The 19,704-nt window shown below is 28.1% G+C and overlaps 2 protein-coding genes across 5 annotated transcripts in view; one reads left to right on the plus strand and one right to left on the minus strand.

The window, feature by feature from the left end:
* LOC107454557 (Cullin-associated and neddylation-dissociated 1) overlaps positions 1–6,901 on the plus strand; it is a 100,211-nt gene extending 93,310 nt beyond the window's left edge. For all 3 annotated transcript variants that reach the window (XM_016071789.3, XM_071177053.1, XM_071177052.1), the window contains 3 exons: positions 1,782–1,953; positions 2,963–3,109; positions 6,407–6,901. In XM_016071789.3, the coding sequence (XP_015927275.1) occupies positions 1,782–1,953; positions 2,963–3,109; positions 6,407–6,543 (456 nt within the window). In that variant the 3' untranslated portion in view covers positions 6,544–6,901. The remainder of the gene's footprint in view (positions 1–1,781; positions 1,954–2,962; positions 3,110–6,406) is intronic.
* Positions 6,902–7,576: 675 nt separating this feature from the next.
* The window catches only part of LOC107454559 (protein daughterless), a 77,184-nt gene continuing 65,056 nt past the window's right edge, over positions 7,577–19,704 (minus strand). For both annotated transcript variants that reach the window (XM_043047054.2, XM_043047055.2), the window contains 5 exons: positions 19,364–19,559; positions 18,221–18,310; positions 17,990–18,141; positions 14,175–14,320; positions 7,577–11,016 (listed from right to left, as the gene is read on the minus strand). In XM_043047054.2, the coding sequence (XP_042902988.1) occupies positions 10,975–11,016; positions 14,175–14,320; positions 17,990–18,141; positions 18,221–18,310; positions 19,364–19,559 (626 nt within the window). In that variant the 3' untranslated portion in view covers positions 7,577–10,974. The remainder of the gene's footprint in view (positions 11,017–14,174; positions 14,321–17,989; positions 18,142–18,220; positions 18,311–19,363; positions 19,560–19,704) is intronic.

Below are 19,704 nucleotides of genomic sequence, written 5' to 3' on the forward strand. Positions count from 1 at the left end.
CATTTAAAACTACAATCTATTAGTAACCTAGTATTTCTTTTATTACTGTATAATGTAATCCTAGTATTTGTAATCCTAGTAACTACTAATTCATTGTGCAATTTATATAAATGTTTGTAATAAATAAGAGAAAATTATATTTTTATTTATTTAGAAGCTACGGGTAAGTTTCAAAAGAGGACGGGTTCATTGTTGGACAAGCCGTCCTCGGGGACGGGTAAAATTTCGGAGTTTTTTCAAGCCCTGGCAGAGGGTATTTACAAAAACTTTGTTGAAAATAATTTTTTCTGTCAATAATTTGTTTGTCACAAGAAAATCTGTCATTTTCCTGGCTGCTTTTATTTAATGACTTATAGCCGAAAAAGATAGCTCCAGCAATCAATATCTTATGTTAATAGATTGATTAGAATACCATCCTATCTGAACATGTCTTATTGCAGGAATAAAGTAGCGACTTTCTGGTTCAAAGCCTATTTCAAAAATTTTTTCAATGTGAGTAGGTTTTTATGTTGCCATTTTCCTCTCTTCTTGAAATCATTAATGACTTTAACTACGTAGATTTACCTGAGTTATTTCAAGAAATCCTGTTGTTTTATGCGGAATGTAAATATCGTAGGCCAAAGTGTTAAATTAAAGCTTATGCTTAATAATGTTAAATTAAAGCTAATGTTAAATTAAAGTAAGAAATGTTAAGTTAATTGTTATATAATGGAAAATTGTCATTATCCTGGCTGTCATTTTCCTGGCTTATAAATGCCAGGACATTGAAACAGCTACCAGAAAATTTTTTAAACAATTGAATGTAAAGAGAGAAAGCAAATATTAACCTAATACCAAGTTTATGATTGATTGTTAAGATTGTAATATGTTTGAATGTAATCAAATTTTTTTATTTTGTTTAATGATTGATTATTTTACACAGTTTTATTCTGTACATATCAGCAACAAAACCATTTTTGATTCTTTCTACTGTGGATAAAAGAATTAATTTAAGCAATTCATGGTCCATCTAACGCAAAGGCTTAAGTTGAGTTGCTTACTATTAGCTTAAAATGACTGTTTTTTTAAACTTCTCAGCTAATAAGTCATTTTCCTGGCATTCAAAATTTGGTGAGTTTCTAATTTATTTTATTTTTCTTGAGCAAATGTCAATAAACTACACTGCTGTCTGTAAGATATTAATAAATGTAACTAAAGAAGTATACAAAAAAAATTTTAAAAATTAGATTATTTTGAGAATTTTAAATTTGAAGAAATTTTTTGTTCCGAATTGTCATGTTTCCAAAGAATCACCCATATGTCAGTGCCAGGCGGACAATGGTATCGCCGAGTGTTTGCTTTATTTACTTTCCCTGTCACTTCTCCTTGAACAGAGCAATAAATAGTAGTTTTTATTATAATTAATGTTGTTCATCTTACAATCTGGAAAACTTGTTTCAAAAATTTTATGTTACAGCAATAAGTGAAGCCTTATTCCATTAACCATTCGAAGTTTAACATTTTGAACTGCTTACCATTCTTAAGTGTAAATCTTTTCTTTTTTTATATTGCACATTTTTATATTAACAGGTATATATAAGGGTAAAATTATACTATACTAAATACTTTAATACTATAAAATACTTTAGAAAAAAGTTTTGGGAACTTTTAAAAATTATCATGTTTTTATAATGCTGTGCCTTTTTGGTTGCAAATAGTCTAAATATTGCTTTTTATAGATATGTCTTAATGTTAAAATCTTTCAATTAGCTAATATGAAACTAATTTGTATCAAAATTTAGGCTGCCTTTGAATGTATGTACACATTACTAGATTCTTGCCTTGATCGTATAGATATTTTTGAATTTCTTAATCATGTTGAGGATGGTTTAAGAGATCACTATGACATCAAGATGTTGACATACCTTATGCTAGTACGACTCGCTTCTCTTTGTCCATCTGCAGTTTTGCAAAGTACGTAAACTATTTCTAATTCTCTTATAGAGCACTTACATTTATGTTATTCATTTTCAAAAATAACTTTGTGTCCTAAATAACTAAAAATACCTCTTTAATGTCTGAATCCTTTCACTTTACATGTAGGTTTCGAATAATACAAAATTACTATCTTTTTTATTAAAGAAATTGGTTATTTTAAATGTCAGTAACACTAAATATGTTTTGCTATTTGTACATAAATGAAGAATGAGACCTAAAAGTACAATAAACAATCACTTTTTTTTTGTTACAAAACGAAATATATATTAATATATATATCAAATCTGATAAAATCAATTAGGAAAAATCAGAAGAATTGATGATTTTTTTTAGTCATCCTGTTTCTGTTGAGATGATTTATGTTTCTCAAATAGATGTAGCATGTTTTATTTAGTGTTTGCATTTGATTATGTAGTTGTCTAATTTATGTAGGAGAGAATTCAAAATATGCTACAAAGAAAGCACATGAGAATTTTGTTTGGGGATAAAAGTGTACTTTTCTTGAACAATGAGGATTATAAATAAGGAAGAGACAATTTTATAGCCAACTTTGAGAGTTATTTGATTTCATCATCTCTGAATATAATTTACTTTTTTAACCAATTGGCCATTTTTTTTTTTNTTTTTTTTTTTTTTTTTTTTTTTTTTTTTTTTTTTTTTTTTTTTTTTTTTTTTTGAGTGGTGGTCAATCATTATTGGGTGTGTATACCTAATGGGGAAAAGAGGTTATGAAATTTAGAGTTAGTTGTTATGGATGCAATTCTTCTGTTAAACATCTTTTTTAAAGATGAATGTTTCAAAAGATTTCAGTTTAAATATTAAAAATGTATTGCTGAACTTAAGTTGAGTTATTTGCGGTAGTTCTTTTTAATGTTATGCTGAATATAATATATTGCTCCCAGAATTTACTTTTTTTTATTAATATGATTGATCTGTAAAAAAAAAAAAACTTTTTTGTAGTAATTGTTATTTTCAATCATGACAGGGATAGAACGTCTTGTAGATCCTTTAAGAGTAACCTGTACCACCAAAGTGAAAGCTAATTCTGTTAAGCAAGAATTTGAGAAACAAGATGAGCTGAAGAGATCAGCTATGAGAGCTTTTGCTGCATTACTTGCAGTACCAGATGCAGGTAAATTTCTTCCAGTTATAATTTTTATATAATATTTTATTATAATTTTTTTTTATTATTTAAAACATTACTGCCTCTTTTTTTTAATTCACTGATATAGACTAAAAATTCAAAATTTTATTACATTTATAGAGAGTGAAACTACTCTATAAATGCAATAAAATACAAGTTTTAGATCCAAAAATGTGTTTGTGGGTATTGCATGCAAAAGTAACCACTGGTGCAGAATGTTAAAGGTTTTTTTTTGGGGGGGGGAACTCAAGTAGCCCCGGGGCAATATTTCGGCTAATTAAAAAAAATACTAGAAAATATTTTATTTATTTGATAACTGCGTTACGCTTTTGGCTGATATTGTAATGGATTCCTTATGCTTTTTCTAAATGCAGAAATTTTATTTAAGATATTATGGTAACACTTGTAATTTGACTTACTCATTTGATCATTCAATTTTTGACCTTTTGTTTTTCCAAACGAGTTTTTGGTATTGCTTCTGATTTGTACATGGTTTACAAAATGTTGATATATTTTATACATATTTTTATTAGGACATGCTAAACTTGGAATTGCCCATTTGAGTCATCATTTTTGCCATTCCCACTGAATTTGCTTAGATTCATAGTTCTTTTTCAAGTTGTAGTATTTTATATACATAATTTTTTAAAAGAAATTCTGATGCTTAGGACCTGCGAAATTCAAATAACACATTTCGTTCTTCACTTTTTGACCTGCCGGTTCTCGTTCCCTCCATTTTTTGTTTCTCATAGTTATTGCTACCGATTTCTGCGAGGCCACTGCACGGCTATTGCTTCTTTTTGAATTTCGGTATTTTTAATATGATAGTATACACGAGTTTCTAACTGTGCATTTCAATAATTTTTGACGTGTCTATTTTATTTATTTTCGTCATAAATACACGTGGTTGTGACATCCATTTTGATTGTGCAACACAGTTTACGATTTTTTTACCATTTTTTTTCTTTCTAAACGCAAGAATATCATTTATAATATACACCTAAAGTGAAATCTCACAGTACAGACACAAAACTGACATTAAAAAAAAAAAATTCCCTGTGAATCTTCCTAACCATTATGTAAATGTTATTTTCTCTCTCTTCAAACCAGACACCGATTTTCTTAAAAAGATCTAAAAAAATATTTCTGCTTTAAATTTAAAAAAAAAAACATGCATCTTTCTCCCTTTTTTATAGCTTGTGAAATTTTTTACTTATCCATAACTAAAAATATTATTAAGCTTTTTCACCATATAAGAATCAATCATTCTTCTGTCACCCTCCTTTATAGGCCAAAGAAAGGTCATATGAAATATTGGACAGTGACATATTTTGATCTGGACAAACACAGCTTATGAGACCCTCACTAAAAATTCCTCTCTTCTAATCAATTTGACTCTTGTATTTAACACAGCTGTTTTTTTTTTTTTTTTTTTTAAGGAACAGAAATATAGTCATGGAGGTGTTCATATAAATCAAGCATTTTTTTAGACACGTGACAAATGATTGATTGTGAATACAACTCCATAGGGCTCTGTACCTTGCAAGGGAGTACTTTCTTTTGTATCACATCTGCCCTTCAAGGAGATAGTGTCATGTTGAAATTCCTTAAGTTTATGAGTACGACCTTAAATTTAGTTTTATAAATTATCACTATTTCAATATATTTTGTTTTCTGTTACTTTTATCACACGTACTAGTTTATTCCATAATTGTGTAAAATGAAACGTCCCCCCCCCCTTGCTTCGTTTGCTTTCCTTTAAAAAAAATTACAAACTTTACACTTTGAAAATACCGTAAAAGAGTGCTATAATTTGGGAAATTTCAAACCAAAATAACATTTAACGTAATGCTTGAACCGAATGTTTGCTTACAAGAACAATTATTCCCATCTTAAAATAAATAAAAAGTTCACCGGAAAATGTAAGAAATAATTATTAAATGTATTAACACTTGAAAACATTTTAAGCAATCTTTATCATGCTAAAATTTAAATTAATAAGATAATATCTGGAATAACTCTCTTCTAGAGTAAGTTTATTTTATTTAATCATCTATTATTGAAATACTCTCTTCAATTTTTTCTTTATTACAACATTTTGTTAGATGTATAGTTAATTAGTTACGTTTGTTTCAAAAACATCTGTAATTCAAATATAACACTTTTGCATTTATATAAAACTATTTTTTAGTGTTTGTCAAGAATTAACCCTTTCGCGACGCAAAGCGCGCTTACCGCTGAGGCCGGCAGTCTCTCTAGCGTGTGTCTCCCCAGGGCCGGAGGGTTTTTTGATGTTAAGCCTAATTCCATGAAATTACCGAAATATCAGCGCATTGTTTAATATTGTTCTGTAGAGTATTTAAGTGACATACGCTTTATATATATTTCTATGGATACTTTATTTACTTAAGTTATTTCTTGTTTAAATGTAATATAAATATTAATAAGTTTAAATATTTTGCATAATTTCCTCTATTTCCAGCTCAGTTAAAAATTTTCGACGCTTCGACATTCTAACGGTAAAAAGAAAAAAAATTCAAGCCTACAAGATCTAATTATCCACTAAAAACTAATCCGAAAATCGAAAGTAGCGAGAGATAAAAAAAACTCCCTTACTTACTGTAAATAAATATCACGTGCTAATTTAAAGAGCCCTCATAAAACATTCCCCCCCTCCTCTCCTTCCCCTAAAAACCACGTGAATGTACTTTCATCTTGAGTAGAAGGTCAAATCTACATGTATCTGAAACCATATGGACATACAATGCCATCTTTTGGAAGAAATTTCATTTTTTAAAACGTTCCGAAACGCTGGCACAAATAAGTGACGGTCGGGGGTGAACGAGAAAACTCTCTGACACGCGGGTGTGTCGGCCGGGAAGTGAGCGCGTTTCTTGCTGTCACATATATGTGACAGTCGGCTCGAAAGGGTTAACATTTGTTTTTAGCAACAGAAATTGTATTATACAAAAAACAATTGAAGTTTTAATATTTATTGGTTAATTTTAACTTAAGAAGTTTTTAGAAATTATTCAGTAACTCTTAATTTAGCCTTTAAATTTTATTTTAGCCTTTGTTTAAAAACATTTTTTTAGAACTCCGCTAATTATTTAATTTATGCATGTAGATTTTTAATCTATATTTAGTTAGAATCAAAAATCCATTTCTTGAATCTGCAAAGTTAAATATATTTATCTCAATTTACTTAAATCGCTACAGCTCTGATGAGTATCCTATTTTCCTGGATTCACTAACAATGAATATCTCTTTCTTTTTTCTTTTCAGATAAAAATCCATTAATGATTGATTTTCTAGCTCAAATCAAATCAACTCCAGACCTTCAAGTACTGTTTGAAGGAATCCAAAAAGATTGTTCCACGACAACTACAATCACGGATACTTATCTAATGGACATAAGTTAAAATATAGTAGGAAATTAATAGTTATTTTAAATATGATTCAAAATAAATCACCTATTCCAGTTGAAATAGGGCAGCATCTTCTCTATGATAAAGAGTATTACACGCTGTTTTTCAACTGTATTTTTTTTTCTTTCTTTGTTTTTTTGAATGGCCTAAAAATGGAACTCACCGCCAGATTCACGCTTTGTACATTGGCTCCGATTCATTATTTTTTTAAGATAAAGTTTGTAAAAGATATAAATTGTTTTCTCCTTCCTTTTTCTTTTACACCTTTTTAAAATGTTTTTGCCAATGCTAATGTTTGCTCTGTATTTGAGCATGTAAACATACGATTCGTAATAAAAGCTTTTTGACAGAATGTTGATGTTATTTCTATGAGCAAAACTGTTAATATAAACATTATGCTTTAAAATGGGAGTATTGAGTAGTAGTAGCCAGCGTAGAGATAAAATGTAAAGACAATAAAAATATTTGGGAGTTGTGTATGTCTGGCACTAAATACGTCATGTGGACAACAACAGAAACACTGCCCACATAGCCTATACTTAGTAGCGATATCATAAATTGATAATTTTACTCCATGTGAATTTTTTACTTATCACTTTGTTCAAGAGTACGAGTTACCAGAATTGAATATATTTAGGATTTTGTTGTAATCCCCCAATTTGTTTATCAAGAAAGCTGAAAAGCATTTCTTTACTTCAAGACTAAGTCAATCATTTTTTCAAGAGAACATTTTAGGATAGAAAAGTTTATTTTGATATTTGAAAGTAAAAAGATGTGTAGTAATGTGAATAAAATTTAATTTCATTATAAGCAAACTTGCTTTAAAATTACGGTTATAATTTTAAGTTATTAGATCTGTAATAACTGCATACTTAGCCTAATATGGGTAAAAAAAAATTGACTACAGGTAATTATCTGCTCAGATATGCATCTCCAACATATTTTTTTTTTACATTTACCTTCAAAATAATTTCATCTTGATACATTCTTAATTGATCTGTTAACAGCAGTAACACAAAACAACGAATTTATTAAAAAATGGCACTTTATTTTTAAAGACTGTGCACAGTGGGTAATTAAAACTTTGGGCATATAATTACCCAGTCTGTGTGATTAGTTAAAACTAGTTCAAACTAGTGTATGTCTGGCACTAAATACATCATGTGGACAACAACAGAAACACTGCCCACATAGCCTATACTTAGTAGCGATATCGTAAAAATCTTTCCAAGGTCAGATTTATAATAATTAGTGTGAATCATTGGAATAATTCTATGAAAATGTGGCCATCATGCTTTCATATCAGTTATATTTTTGTTATTTTGATGTAAATGCAGAGATGTGCATCATTTGGTATTCAAAAGCACAAAGTTTTGAAATCTTAATAAATAAAAAAGTTTCTTTTAAATCTCTGACATAGGAAAGATTTCCAGACATAGTCTATACATACTGATCTATAATAATAAAACATGGTAAAAAGACATTACAAAAATATTATAAAATAAGCATTTAACATCGCAGATCAATTTTTACCATGGTATAATTAGTGAAAAAAATGCATTTTTCTTAGAAGATTCACATTATGTACAAGCTAAATATAGTATAGCATTATTTCAGCACAATTAACAGATGACAGTACTAATTAGATTTGCTATAATGGAATAAAAGAAAAAATATTAATTACCACCAACAAAAACCTAAGTAAGTTGTATGTTAAATAATTATCTCTTCAAAAAAGAAATCACTGGTTAAGGCAATAACAAACAGAAGAAATATGTGGGCCGTCCAAACAAACAAGATTAAACTAGTTGCGGCAAAAGAACTTTCCACACAAATAGCAATGAATTCAAATAGTCATTAGAAAATATTCAAATTTGATAAGAAAAAGTTAAACTAAATTAAAAAAAGAATTATCAATTTTTTTCAAGCCAAGTATTTGTTGGGTTAAATACAAAATAACCCAAAGAAATAATTTGTAACTGAAATGGCAATAATTTTTAAATTGTTATCTAATAAAACAGTGCATAGCAGAGAACCAATTGTCTGGAATCTGCAGAGTAGACATTGATTTATACATAACTGGATAAATGCTTTTATTTCTTTAAACTAGATATCTTCAACATAATGATAGCAATAAAATACACTTCTAAAATGATTAATCTCTTGACAGCACCTCACTTATGCTAGAAATGAGTTACGTCATATTGTCCATACATACTGGAGTAAGATTTTATCTTGTCACAATTTTGTAAACAATAGAATTCTAGTTAAAAATTAAACTGGAAACATTAAGCAAAATGCGCAATTGTTGTATCTTATTTTATAATACTGTTTGAATATATTATCAAAATAATTTAACAAGAAGATAAACTGATCCTGAAAATTCCATTATCCTCGAGGACTTTTTTTCTGTGAGTCAATTGAGCCATTTCCTATTCCAAAACTAGTCGGAAAATCTATCCAGTTTCCAGATAAAAGGTTCGGTACTGTAGTGCTTATTTAATTCAAATATATTTTGATAAGCAAAACTCAATGGGCAATCAAGCTAAAAATAAGTATTCTATTATTAGCTGCAAACTTCGATGATTGTTTAGTAAATAACTGGCTAGTTTTATGGAATGTACAGCAATATTACAATGAAACTTATGATACACATATATAATATGTTTTACAAATGCCAACAAATTGTTAGGAAAGATGATAGGCTTTTTCAAAAGAAAAATATAATGTAATGTGAACACAGCAACCAGTGAATAGAATGTGAAAACTGGAGTCATATTATGATGTAAAGTGCTTTAAAAAGAGAATGCAAAATGCACAACTGTTTCAAAAAAAAATTTTTTTTTAATTATAATTATTACAACAGATAGTTATGTCAAAAATAGGATATTAAAATGAAACATTAAAAATTAGCTTCAGCTATTTAGAGTTGGAAAAATCTAATTGATCATCTCATATTATTTCCTATTATATTTTATAATGTAAAATTTAAAGATTTTTACTAGCAGATTTCTTATAAAGATTCTAAATAATGTGCATTTACAGTGCAATATTACTAAATAAAAAAAAAAAGAAAACACAAATTTTAAAATACATTTTCAAAGAAAGCAAACAAATCAACAAATACAGTGACAGTAAGAGGTAACACAAACTTAGAAACATTGTGTTATAGTTTGACAATATTTTTTTAAGATAATTAGATAAGAGCAACATAGGGGGAATGCAAGCCTTGGCAATTATTTTTCCACATGGTTGACGGACAAATACAAAAGAAAAATAAGTTACTCCAATCAGTTTAAAAGAAATAATAATACGTGTGATATACATGAAGATATTTTTCGAACTCCAAGAATTGGATATTATAAGGCTAATTTAACAGCTACATCTAAAGTCTATTTCATTTTATTGTTTCAAATTATAGTCATAAACTCAACACTGAAAATTCTGCAAACAAATTTAAATTAAAAATTGTAAAGAACAGTAAAAAAAAATTTCCAAGTGTATGTATATTTCAGTCACAAAATTGGCATCTATGCTTGAAGATACATTTTCAAATGCAAAGAAATAAAAATATTTTAATTATCATTATATGAATACTTATTTCACATAGTAGGCAAGTTTCTGCCACAAAAAATTAAGCAGCGTATTTAATTATGTGATTAAATAAATTTTAAATGCATAATAGATTGCAAATTTCACTTTTAAAAAAATAGATTGCAAATAAATCACTTTTAAAAAAATTAAATGTTAAGAATTTTAATTCTTTGATATTATAAAAAGTTAAAACAAGAGCAAAAAACAATTTTTACATGCAGTTCATGAAATTTTAGATTTAAAACCACATTTTAAAAAAAATAAATAATAATATTATGAATAAATATGAAAAATGTTTGAATTTTTTAGATATGCATCTGGCTTTTGCATTAAGACAATTCAGCAACAACTACCCCTGATATATGTATTTATGTACACATATTTATACATAACTACATTTTTTTATATCAAAATTTGCACTAATGAATTAAAAATGCAAAAACAGAATTTCCATTACAAGAAAATGTAAGAAAAACTACATTCATTTTATAATTATCAGTTAAGATAAAAAATAAATTAAAACCTAAAACCAATTTTATTTAACAAAAACTGGGTCAGAGAGAAGAGATATATGAAAAATAAACACATGCTGTCATTATTTATACAGTCAGGACAATAGCCAGCAGAGAGAAAAAAGTACCAGAAATTATTCAGGCACCTCATAAAACATTTGCTCATCACGATTTGTTGTCAAGAATGTTTTTGCAAATTGCAGTTGCTTTATCAGTAAAAAATGGCACATTTTAGTAACACTTTTAAGTAATCTTTGGTTTTCTTTTATCCTGTAGAAAAATCTTTAATGCCAATATGTGGAAATCCTTGGGGAAGAAATCAAGGCAGAGAAGTAGGCTGCCCAGAAAGATGATGAATAATCTGGAACAATTTAAAAACAGTAACATGAAAATCAAAATTTTGATTCAGTGTAGTAAACAATTAAAAGAAAAGTACAATAGTTTGTCTCTTTGAAATCTGTACAATCAACACTTTTAAAATTTTATGCAGATAATGTCCGAAACAAAACCGTTTAAATGAAGAAAGTATTCTCACCAATAATCAATTCAATATTTTAAAAGCAACTTTAGTGGTCAGATAACAAAAGGTAGAAAATCTAAAAGTATGTAAAACATGTGGTAGGTACAATATCAAAAAAGTGTGATTAAAAATAGAATGAAATTTTTCCACCACAGATAAAGTACACTTCAATTCTTTAAAAATTTAATACGCAAATAATTTTTCACATAATTGCAGGGTTGCTACTTAAATAGAAGAATAAAATTCCCTGACTTTTCCAGATTTTAAAAAAACTTACAGTCTAATATCACTGACAATGAGGAAGTTAATATATGCAGTGAATCACAAAAAATTAATGTTTGTAATTTGTAACTAATATCGTAAATTTAATTAAAAATATAACACTGTGTAAAAATTTTTAATAGAAAATTCTATTCATTAGAAATAGCTGGAAAAAGAAATTATGTTTTCATAAAGCAAAATTTTAGTAGTGTAGAAATTCATGTCTTTGGAAAATAAAAGTGTTTAAAACAAAATTATAAGTATTCCAAATTTTTTTATTAAACATAAAATTACTGTTCCAATTAATAGGAATTAAACCCAGTCGAAAGTAAAATAATCAATGATATTTAAGTAAGCTTTAAGGTCTTCAAATCTTGCTGACAGGAGATATATTAAAGAATAAATTAGACTAGAACAGAATGCTTAAAAAAAATAATAAAAAAACTGTCTTACTCTCTATTATAAAATAAAAAATAAATTAAAGATAAACATAGTTGAAAGAGAAAACAAGACAGCAAAAAAATACAGGGGAAAAAAAAGAAAGCGAAAATTATGTAACCATCTTCCATTATCTTTAAAATATGTAGGAAATAAAGAATTATTATATCCTACTAATTACATCAGAATTGGGGGGGGGGACACAAAGCAGAAAAAGGCATGAAACGATGAGCTGTCGAAAAAATTATCCACCAGCAACAAGGATAAACAATAGAATCTATACCAGGGTTGGCTTTTTGCCGGCAGAAACTGGTTATAACCGGTAAAAACTGGCAGAAACTAAAGAAATTTCTATATTAGTTCTTGCTTAATGACATTTTGTTCAAGTAAACTGAAAAATGTAACTGTAACAAACCTTTTATTTCATTGTTTGTAAATATATATTATTTTGTTTATATCAAATATAAAGAGTGCAGTATATCAAATATTTATATAAAATTAAAAAGAACTAAGTAATGTAATAATAAATATTAGATTTTAGTTTATTATATTAAACTCTGAAATTCGGTAATTATTATCACTTAACTCTTTACGTAACTGAATAAAGCTATTTTCAAATAGTTTTTTTTCTTTTCAAGATATAATTAAGACATGACAATCACCCCAGCTGCTACATGGTGGTCCAGTTTTAAAAAATATGCAATAGATGAAAGTTTCACAAATCCTGCTTGTTCCTTGATGGCGATGCCTGCTAGTTCTGCTGGACTTGAGAGAATCTTCTCAAATTTCTCGTCCGTGCATAGCAAATTGAGAAATTGTTTCGGTTTAGAAACTGCATCAAAACTTTGCTTTTATTATAGATTACTGCAGAGTGCAAACAATGTAATATTAGATTTTGAATGGTGATAATTTTGTAAATAAATTGTACTTTGTTTAACATTTAATTGTTTTTTCTATGAATTATCCATTGTATGTCAATCTCAGTACTTACTTTTATGTCATTTTCTGAATTTCTGCCACAAATGTGGCAGAAAAGGGTTTCTGCCATGCCAGTTTTAACCGGTTTCTATCAGTGGCTTTAACCACCTCGGCAGAAACCCAACCTTGATGTATACGAATTGAGCATATTAGTGTGTTATTTGCAAGCCATAACATCATATTCATTTTTTCAGAATTGGGTTAAAAAAATAAATTAAAGAAAAACACCCAGGAAAAGGCACGAAACGATAAACTGACACAAAAATGATCCTCCAGCTATGAAAATTAACAATAGAATCTATACGAAAGAAGCATATTAGTGTGTCAAAAAGTGACTCCTTACATTCGAAATATGTGCTTTTCATAATAATGTCTTGTAAAAAAAATTTAAAGAAAAGCAAGTGGAAATGGCTGAAAATTATGTGTGATCATTCAAATTCGAAACTCACGTGTCATAACATAATCAGAGTTTGAAAACAAACACGAGCAAAGGGTTGAAAAAATGATAATTCAATGACGTGAAGTTAGAATGGAATTGTATAAAAAATATTGGAATCATGTGAAAAGGCTCATAAAATGATGAACAAAAGGAGGACAATTTTAGATATAAAGAGGTGGAGAAATATCATCCCTATGTAATGTCTAAAATTAAATTGTTCTTTCAAAAAAAGGAGCAGAATTTAAAGCAGACAAATCTTAAACAAAAATTATATAAAGATAAGAAAAGTTAACATTCCTACACTCATTACCACAGACATTCACTGATACTTAATAAGAGAAACAAAAAGAATGATGAATATTAAGGAATGAATTCATCTGCACTTCATTTTTGTCAAGCATTTGATTGAAGAATTGGAAGAAAAAAAATACTTTTGAAGCAGGTGAGAGTTATGCATTTAAAATAATGCTTACTCTTTACTTTTCCTACCAAAGTCTAAAAAATTACAAACAAAAGAAAATGACACAATAAAAAGAATTTTTTCTGATTTACAATTGACACTCATTTGTTTACATTGTACAAATCTTATTATATATTTCAGAGTTTACCTTATTTAAACTCTAAACGTAGCGAGATCTATACATTATATTATAACAGATTATCTAAAAAATATCTTTCCTAAATTTTAAGGATTCGAGCATCGATACTGAGTTGGAGAAAAAAACACAATTCAAAATATGAATGTTGCCTGCGTTAATTCTAAATTATTTTTATTTTGAGAAATAAGAAAACTCTTAAGAAAAACTATTATAGAGTTAAGAGAGTTTCATAAAAAAAAATATATATATTCATATTCTGGTAAAATAAAACTTAAAAAGTGTACCGATTGCTGAGTTGGAGGACACATGAGTGCATAAGGCTCAGTCATATTCGGCATACCGACTCCTACGGGAAGTCCTTTGGGCATTTCCTCATTCTTCTCATCTTCTCTTCGTTTAAGGCATGCTGCTTTAGGATTTAAATTTCTCTCTAAAAATAAAAAGACACATTTGCAAAACATTTACAATTTAAAAAATAAAAAGTATACAATCTAAACAAAACACAATTCTATAAACTAAAATTCTCCATAAGCCACATTAACCTTGTGGATGAAAACAATAAAAAATTCAGGGTGTTTAGCAAATATTTCAACAAAAAATAAGCACTTATTAAGCACATTAAAAAATATAATTAGGAAATTTTTACACCAATAAATTTTTTTTTCCGTCTTATTGATGAAAGTTCTTCATATATACATCATACCTGCCAACATGGGAGAATTAAAATAAAAGATTTTACTAACGACATTTTTTAGACTATGTGTAAAGTTTTGATACATCATACATAATCATGTAAGTAAAAAAGAAAAATTCAAAATCGGAAATAATATAAGCATTTTACAGTTAGCGAAGTAAAAAATACATATATAAATCTTAATCTTTTTAGATTAAGATATGGTATTTTTAAATTATTATTTATAATTACTTAAACTCTTAACACTCAACATACTCCAGTGCTGGCTATAGCACTATCTGTTGAGGAATAAGAGCAGAATTTTTGCCATCAGCCAATATTTTATCGCCATTTTTTTTCTTTTAATTTCACCAAATACATGGAAATTTCAGAATATAAGGGTAAACAGGAGAGAGTGGTAAAATACAGTAGACTTGACAGGTATGTGTACATTAACAAAATGAAAGATAATTTTCAAAGACTTCACATGATCATGATAAAATACTAGTTTCTGACAAAGAACTCTTTTCGTGATTATCTTAGCCACCATGAAAAAATTTTTATGCAATTTTAAATATATTCAATATTGAGTGGCTTATTCTATTATTAAAATTAATTATTACTTTATATAATAAAGTTAAAAAAATTTTTATTGAAAATTATAATCAATTTAACTAATTATTTAAAAAGGTTATTGATCGTATTTTTTAGATTTATAAGAACATGTTCAACAAAACATTAACAACATTAATATTATTGATCGTAGCAATCCAATGAATCAATTAAACTAAGATAACCTTTTTTAAACATTTTTTTACTTTGTTCAATATTTCCTTATTGAAATTATTAAAAAAAAATTTATAACTTAAAATGTAAATACAATAGATATTGAAGTTTAACATTTTTGTCGAAAGTATATTATTAAAGGGTGTCTCAACACTCATAATATTTAACAAATATGAAATAATTCAATTCTAATCTCAATTGTTTTTAAATCAAATCATTAATCAAAGTTTTTGGGAATGACAGATCTGAACAAAAGAATATTTGCAACATTTAAAATAGCCGCTCACTTCATGCCTTTTTAAAATCTTGCCTCTTAATTATTATTAAGTTTTTTTCATCAAACAAATTAAGAGTTGTTTAATTAACTAGTTTCATAAATTAATTAATGAATTAAACTGAAAATTTTCTAAGTAATAATAGAATAATAAAAAGTAAGATGTTAAAAAAATAATAAAGTACAATAAAGGCTTGAAAGTTTTTTTATGCAATAATGGATGGTCCTGTAGATAAAAAAATACAACGATTAAAAACCTCAATAACATATTATATTTATTAAACTAAATGAATAAAAGGGAGATGGAAATTTTGAAGTGATGAATCTTAGTGATTTTTAACTGCTCTTGGAATCCACATGAAAATATATAACTTGTGAATGATCCTCAAGTCAATTTCAAGGATGTGGTACTAATCTATAATTAGAAGAGCGACTTTCCAGTGACGAAGACGATAGCGCTAATTAACAAGGGAAATGAAATTTTCTTTTGCCATCAGGGAAAAAAAATTAGAAATGTTTAGTTGGTCCCCGTGATCAGCAAAAATTCGAGAGATTTTTTGTGAAGATCGAGAGCAGAAAACGAAGCCTGAAAATGCAAAATGCAGCAGTTTTACACGAGAGTGCAAGAATCCTTTCCACTGAATCTAGCTCAGCATACACACATGCAGACCCGCAAGTTTTTAATCTAACATGTAAAATGATTGGCACCTTCATATGCTACGGAATGACAATACATCAAAATTGATTGTGGGGGAATAAATTGTAAAAACCACCATTTTTGCTTAATTCGTGGCAAAAATCGACATCGCTAAGAAAAAATACCTACTTTTGGAAAAGGGAAAATTAAGCTTTCCTAAAATTACTTTTAAAAAACACGCAATGAAAAAAGCACATTTAATTTCTTTTAAAAAACGAAAATAAGCACCTTTAAGCGTTTTTTAAAAATGCTACGCACTCTGAAATTCCTATAACTAAGCTAGAAATATTAACTTTTTGCATTATTTGTATAATTTACTACAAGATTACAATTTCAACAGTTAAGCAAATCACAATTGATACATTAGTTTTGATATTAGTTCTAATGCTTTAGAAAATTTTACGTTTTTTTTTCCTGCAAATAATAAACACTCGAGTGCATTTTAAGAGTACTCTGTTCCAGACTAATATTGCTATATTTATTAGGTAAGTTTAGACGATCTGTGTAACCTAAAAATCTATAAAATACAAAAGCCTTCAAGTTATCTACTACAGAACATCCTCATCTTTAGAGCATTGAGTCCTTCAGCCTCCTGCAAGATTACAACACAGCAATATTGTCGCAACAGAGAGTTCATACATAAAAGATCTTTCATTTGGAAAGCACAAAACATTGTGTTGTTTCTATTGCCTTCTTGGGAAACCAATTGAATTTAAGGAAGAAGGTGCTTGTTTTCCAGTGGCAGCATCTATGGCCAAGAAGAGGATTTCAGCCACGCCACAGCCGCATTCAAACTTCCACAGATCATAATTTTGACCTGAACCAGAATGCAATCAATCTCCAATTCAGTTCACCCAAAGGTATTGGTTTGTTATGGGAACTTGAAGGACTTTGTGATCCCGACAGATTTTACGTGCACCAATAACTATTTAAGAAACAGGGTTTCCTCAGATGGCAGTATATGAACGTCCTACTAATCAGCCTTTCTTGGCCTGCTAAAAATTGCTTTCTCCTCGAACATAAATTGTTCTGCAAGAAACTTCAGCAGAATTTCCTGAAAAATGACTTTTTGCTCTGCAGAATTGTTTTCGAAACATTGAACCTTTCTCGCAAACAGAAGGTTCAAGAAATGCTTGTGATCCTCCTTAACGTTCGACAGCGATCGATCCATTTGCTGTACAGTTTTTCATTGATAATAAGATTCTGAATTAAATAGTAAACAATATGAATACAGAAGCCAATCATTTGCAATGTCTCAACTAACTAGGAATAATATTTTATATTATGTAACGTTCAAATTTCATATTTATTTTTCAGCAAATGACTTATTTTAAGGATTTTCAGTTAAAAAGATTATTCTCCATAAAAATGTTTACCTAAGTTATATGATTAAAAATAAAGTTTACACACAGCATTATTCTATATTTTGGCCTTTTTCTTAATAAACACAAGGCATTTTTATAATTGAAAATTGGCCACAGATACTTTTATTATTATTAAAAATACCTCACAGAAAGATATAAGTGCCAACGAGATTTGTCGCAGAAAGCCAAAAAAAATTATGCCACAGGGTCTTTCAGATTATTTTTAAAAAAGAATTTAAACAAAGAAGAAAAATTTTTGAACCAAAACACTAAAGCTTTATTAAAAGCACAATAAAAGAAAATACCTCTAACTTGGTTCTCCAATGTTGTGATAACTTCAACAGCTGAGTAAAGAATATTGAGTTTAGTCTGAGTGCCTCTATCTGCACTTTTCACATGTGAACTACACATTTTTCCCAGTTCTTTGAATGCTTCATTTATGTCACGAACACGTATCCTGCAAACATTGAACCACATATTAAAGTAAAATATTTGATAACTGCTAAAATGATTCAAACTCAAAACATTGTTCTTACCTTTCTCTTGCATTATTTGCCTGTCTTCTTTCCTTTTCCTTTTCAGCTTTGATTTCTGGGGGATCATCATTGTCTTCATCATCCAATGATCTAAAAAGCATACAAGGTACACATAGTAAATAATTTTGTTAATACTTACAACTTTAATCAATAAATTCCACAAGCATGTAATTCAGATTAAGAAATTTCTCTAATGACTGCAATATAACTATTTTTGAAAAATTATAATACTTTATTTTCCATCATCATTATGCAAAGTGTAAGAATGTGTTGCATCTCTAAAACAGACTGAAACATCACAATGAAAATTTTTTTTTTCTTCTTTGAAGCTCACTCACTTTATTTACCTTACAGAATTAATTGATAGTCTCTCAGTGCATAGCTCTTCAGTGCTCATACCTCTTCAATGACTCGAGTTTTAGCAACAATAGACTGAAACCTTGTGCATAAAACGACCAACAGAGAAGTATACAGGGAATTATAGAACATTTTTATTTTTCAAAGTTGCTATTTCATATTGTTCAAACTAATAATTTTTTTAACCACGAAACAAGTCAAATGACTTTTTTTAGTGTTGTATTTAGTAGGACTTATACTAATTATCACAAAAAATGTAAAGCAATGCTATTTGATGCAACCAGATTTAACAAGGCTATTTTATTAGCATTGCTGTATTTTTTTATAAGTTTCCTTGTAATTTAAATTTTGAAACTGAGTGAAAATCTCCCATGTCCAACATGTCAACAGTAAAAGAAAAAAAAAAAAGGTTTTTTTGCTTAAATTTAAGTTAATACAATTTCAGTTCAAAAATTTTATTTAGATTGTTTTAATAAATATAATAAACACTTCATCATACTTTTTTGCAGAAAAAATTAAAAATATAAAAGAAATGAAATCAAAGAAGTGTTTCTATATATGTAATTATATAAAATATATATAACAATTGAAGCAAACTTTTAAAATTGCCAAACTCATTTGAAAATTTGTTAATGTTACAATTGAAAAAAATACAATGTTTAAAAACAAAATTAAAATATTTTGATAAAATTTAGTTAAATATTTTTACTGAAAAAATCCATTTAACTTTAAGTAAAGTAGATCCTCTTTGTCATGAAAGATGTTTCTTGTACATCAAGAACATACCTGGAACGGGCTCTTTTTGTTCCTCTGGATTGTGATGCTGCTTTTCTAGATGCGGTACTGCTAGAAGATGATACCACAGCAACAGGTGCAGGAATGGTAGGAAGTTGATCATGAACTTGAAGTGGTGCCTGAAGAGGTGAAACCTTAGCAATTGGTAATTCTTCCATCTTTACACTTCCACAAGAGTTCAAAGGAGCTATTATGAAAACAACATTGTTCAGCATAAAAAATATAGCGAAAAAATTTTGATATTTAGAGGTCAACAAAATAAATCACCAGAAATTTTTTAGAATCTTCATGGTTTGATAGTTTTATTTTTCAACAAATAATTTTCAATCAGT

This window comes from Parasteatoda tepidariorum, chromosome 2 (assembly GCF_043381705.1).
Source record: "Parasteatoda tepidariorum isolate YZ-2023 chromosome 2, CAS_Ptep_4.0, whole genome shotgun sequence".
Classification (NCBI taxonomy): Eukaryota; Metazoa; Arthropoda; class Arachnida; order Araneae; family Theridiidae; genus Parasteatoda; species Parasteatoda tepidariorum.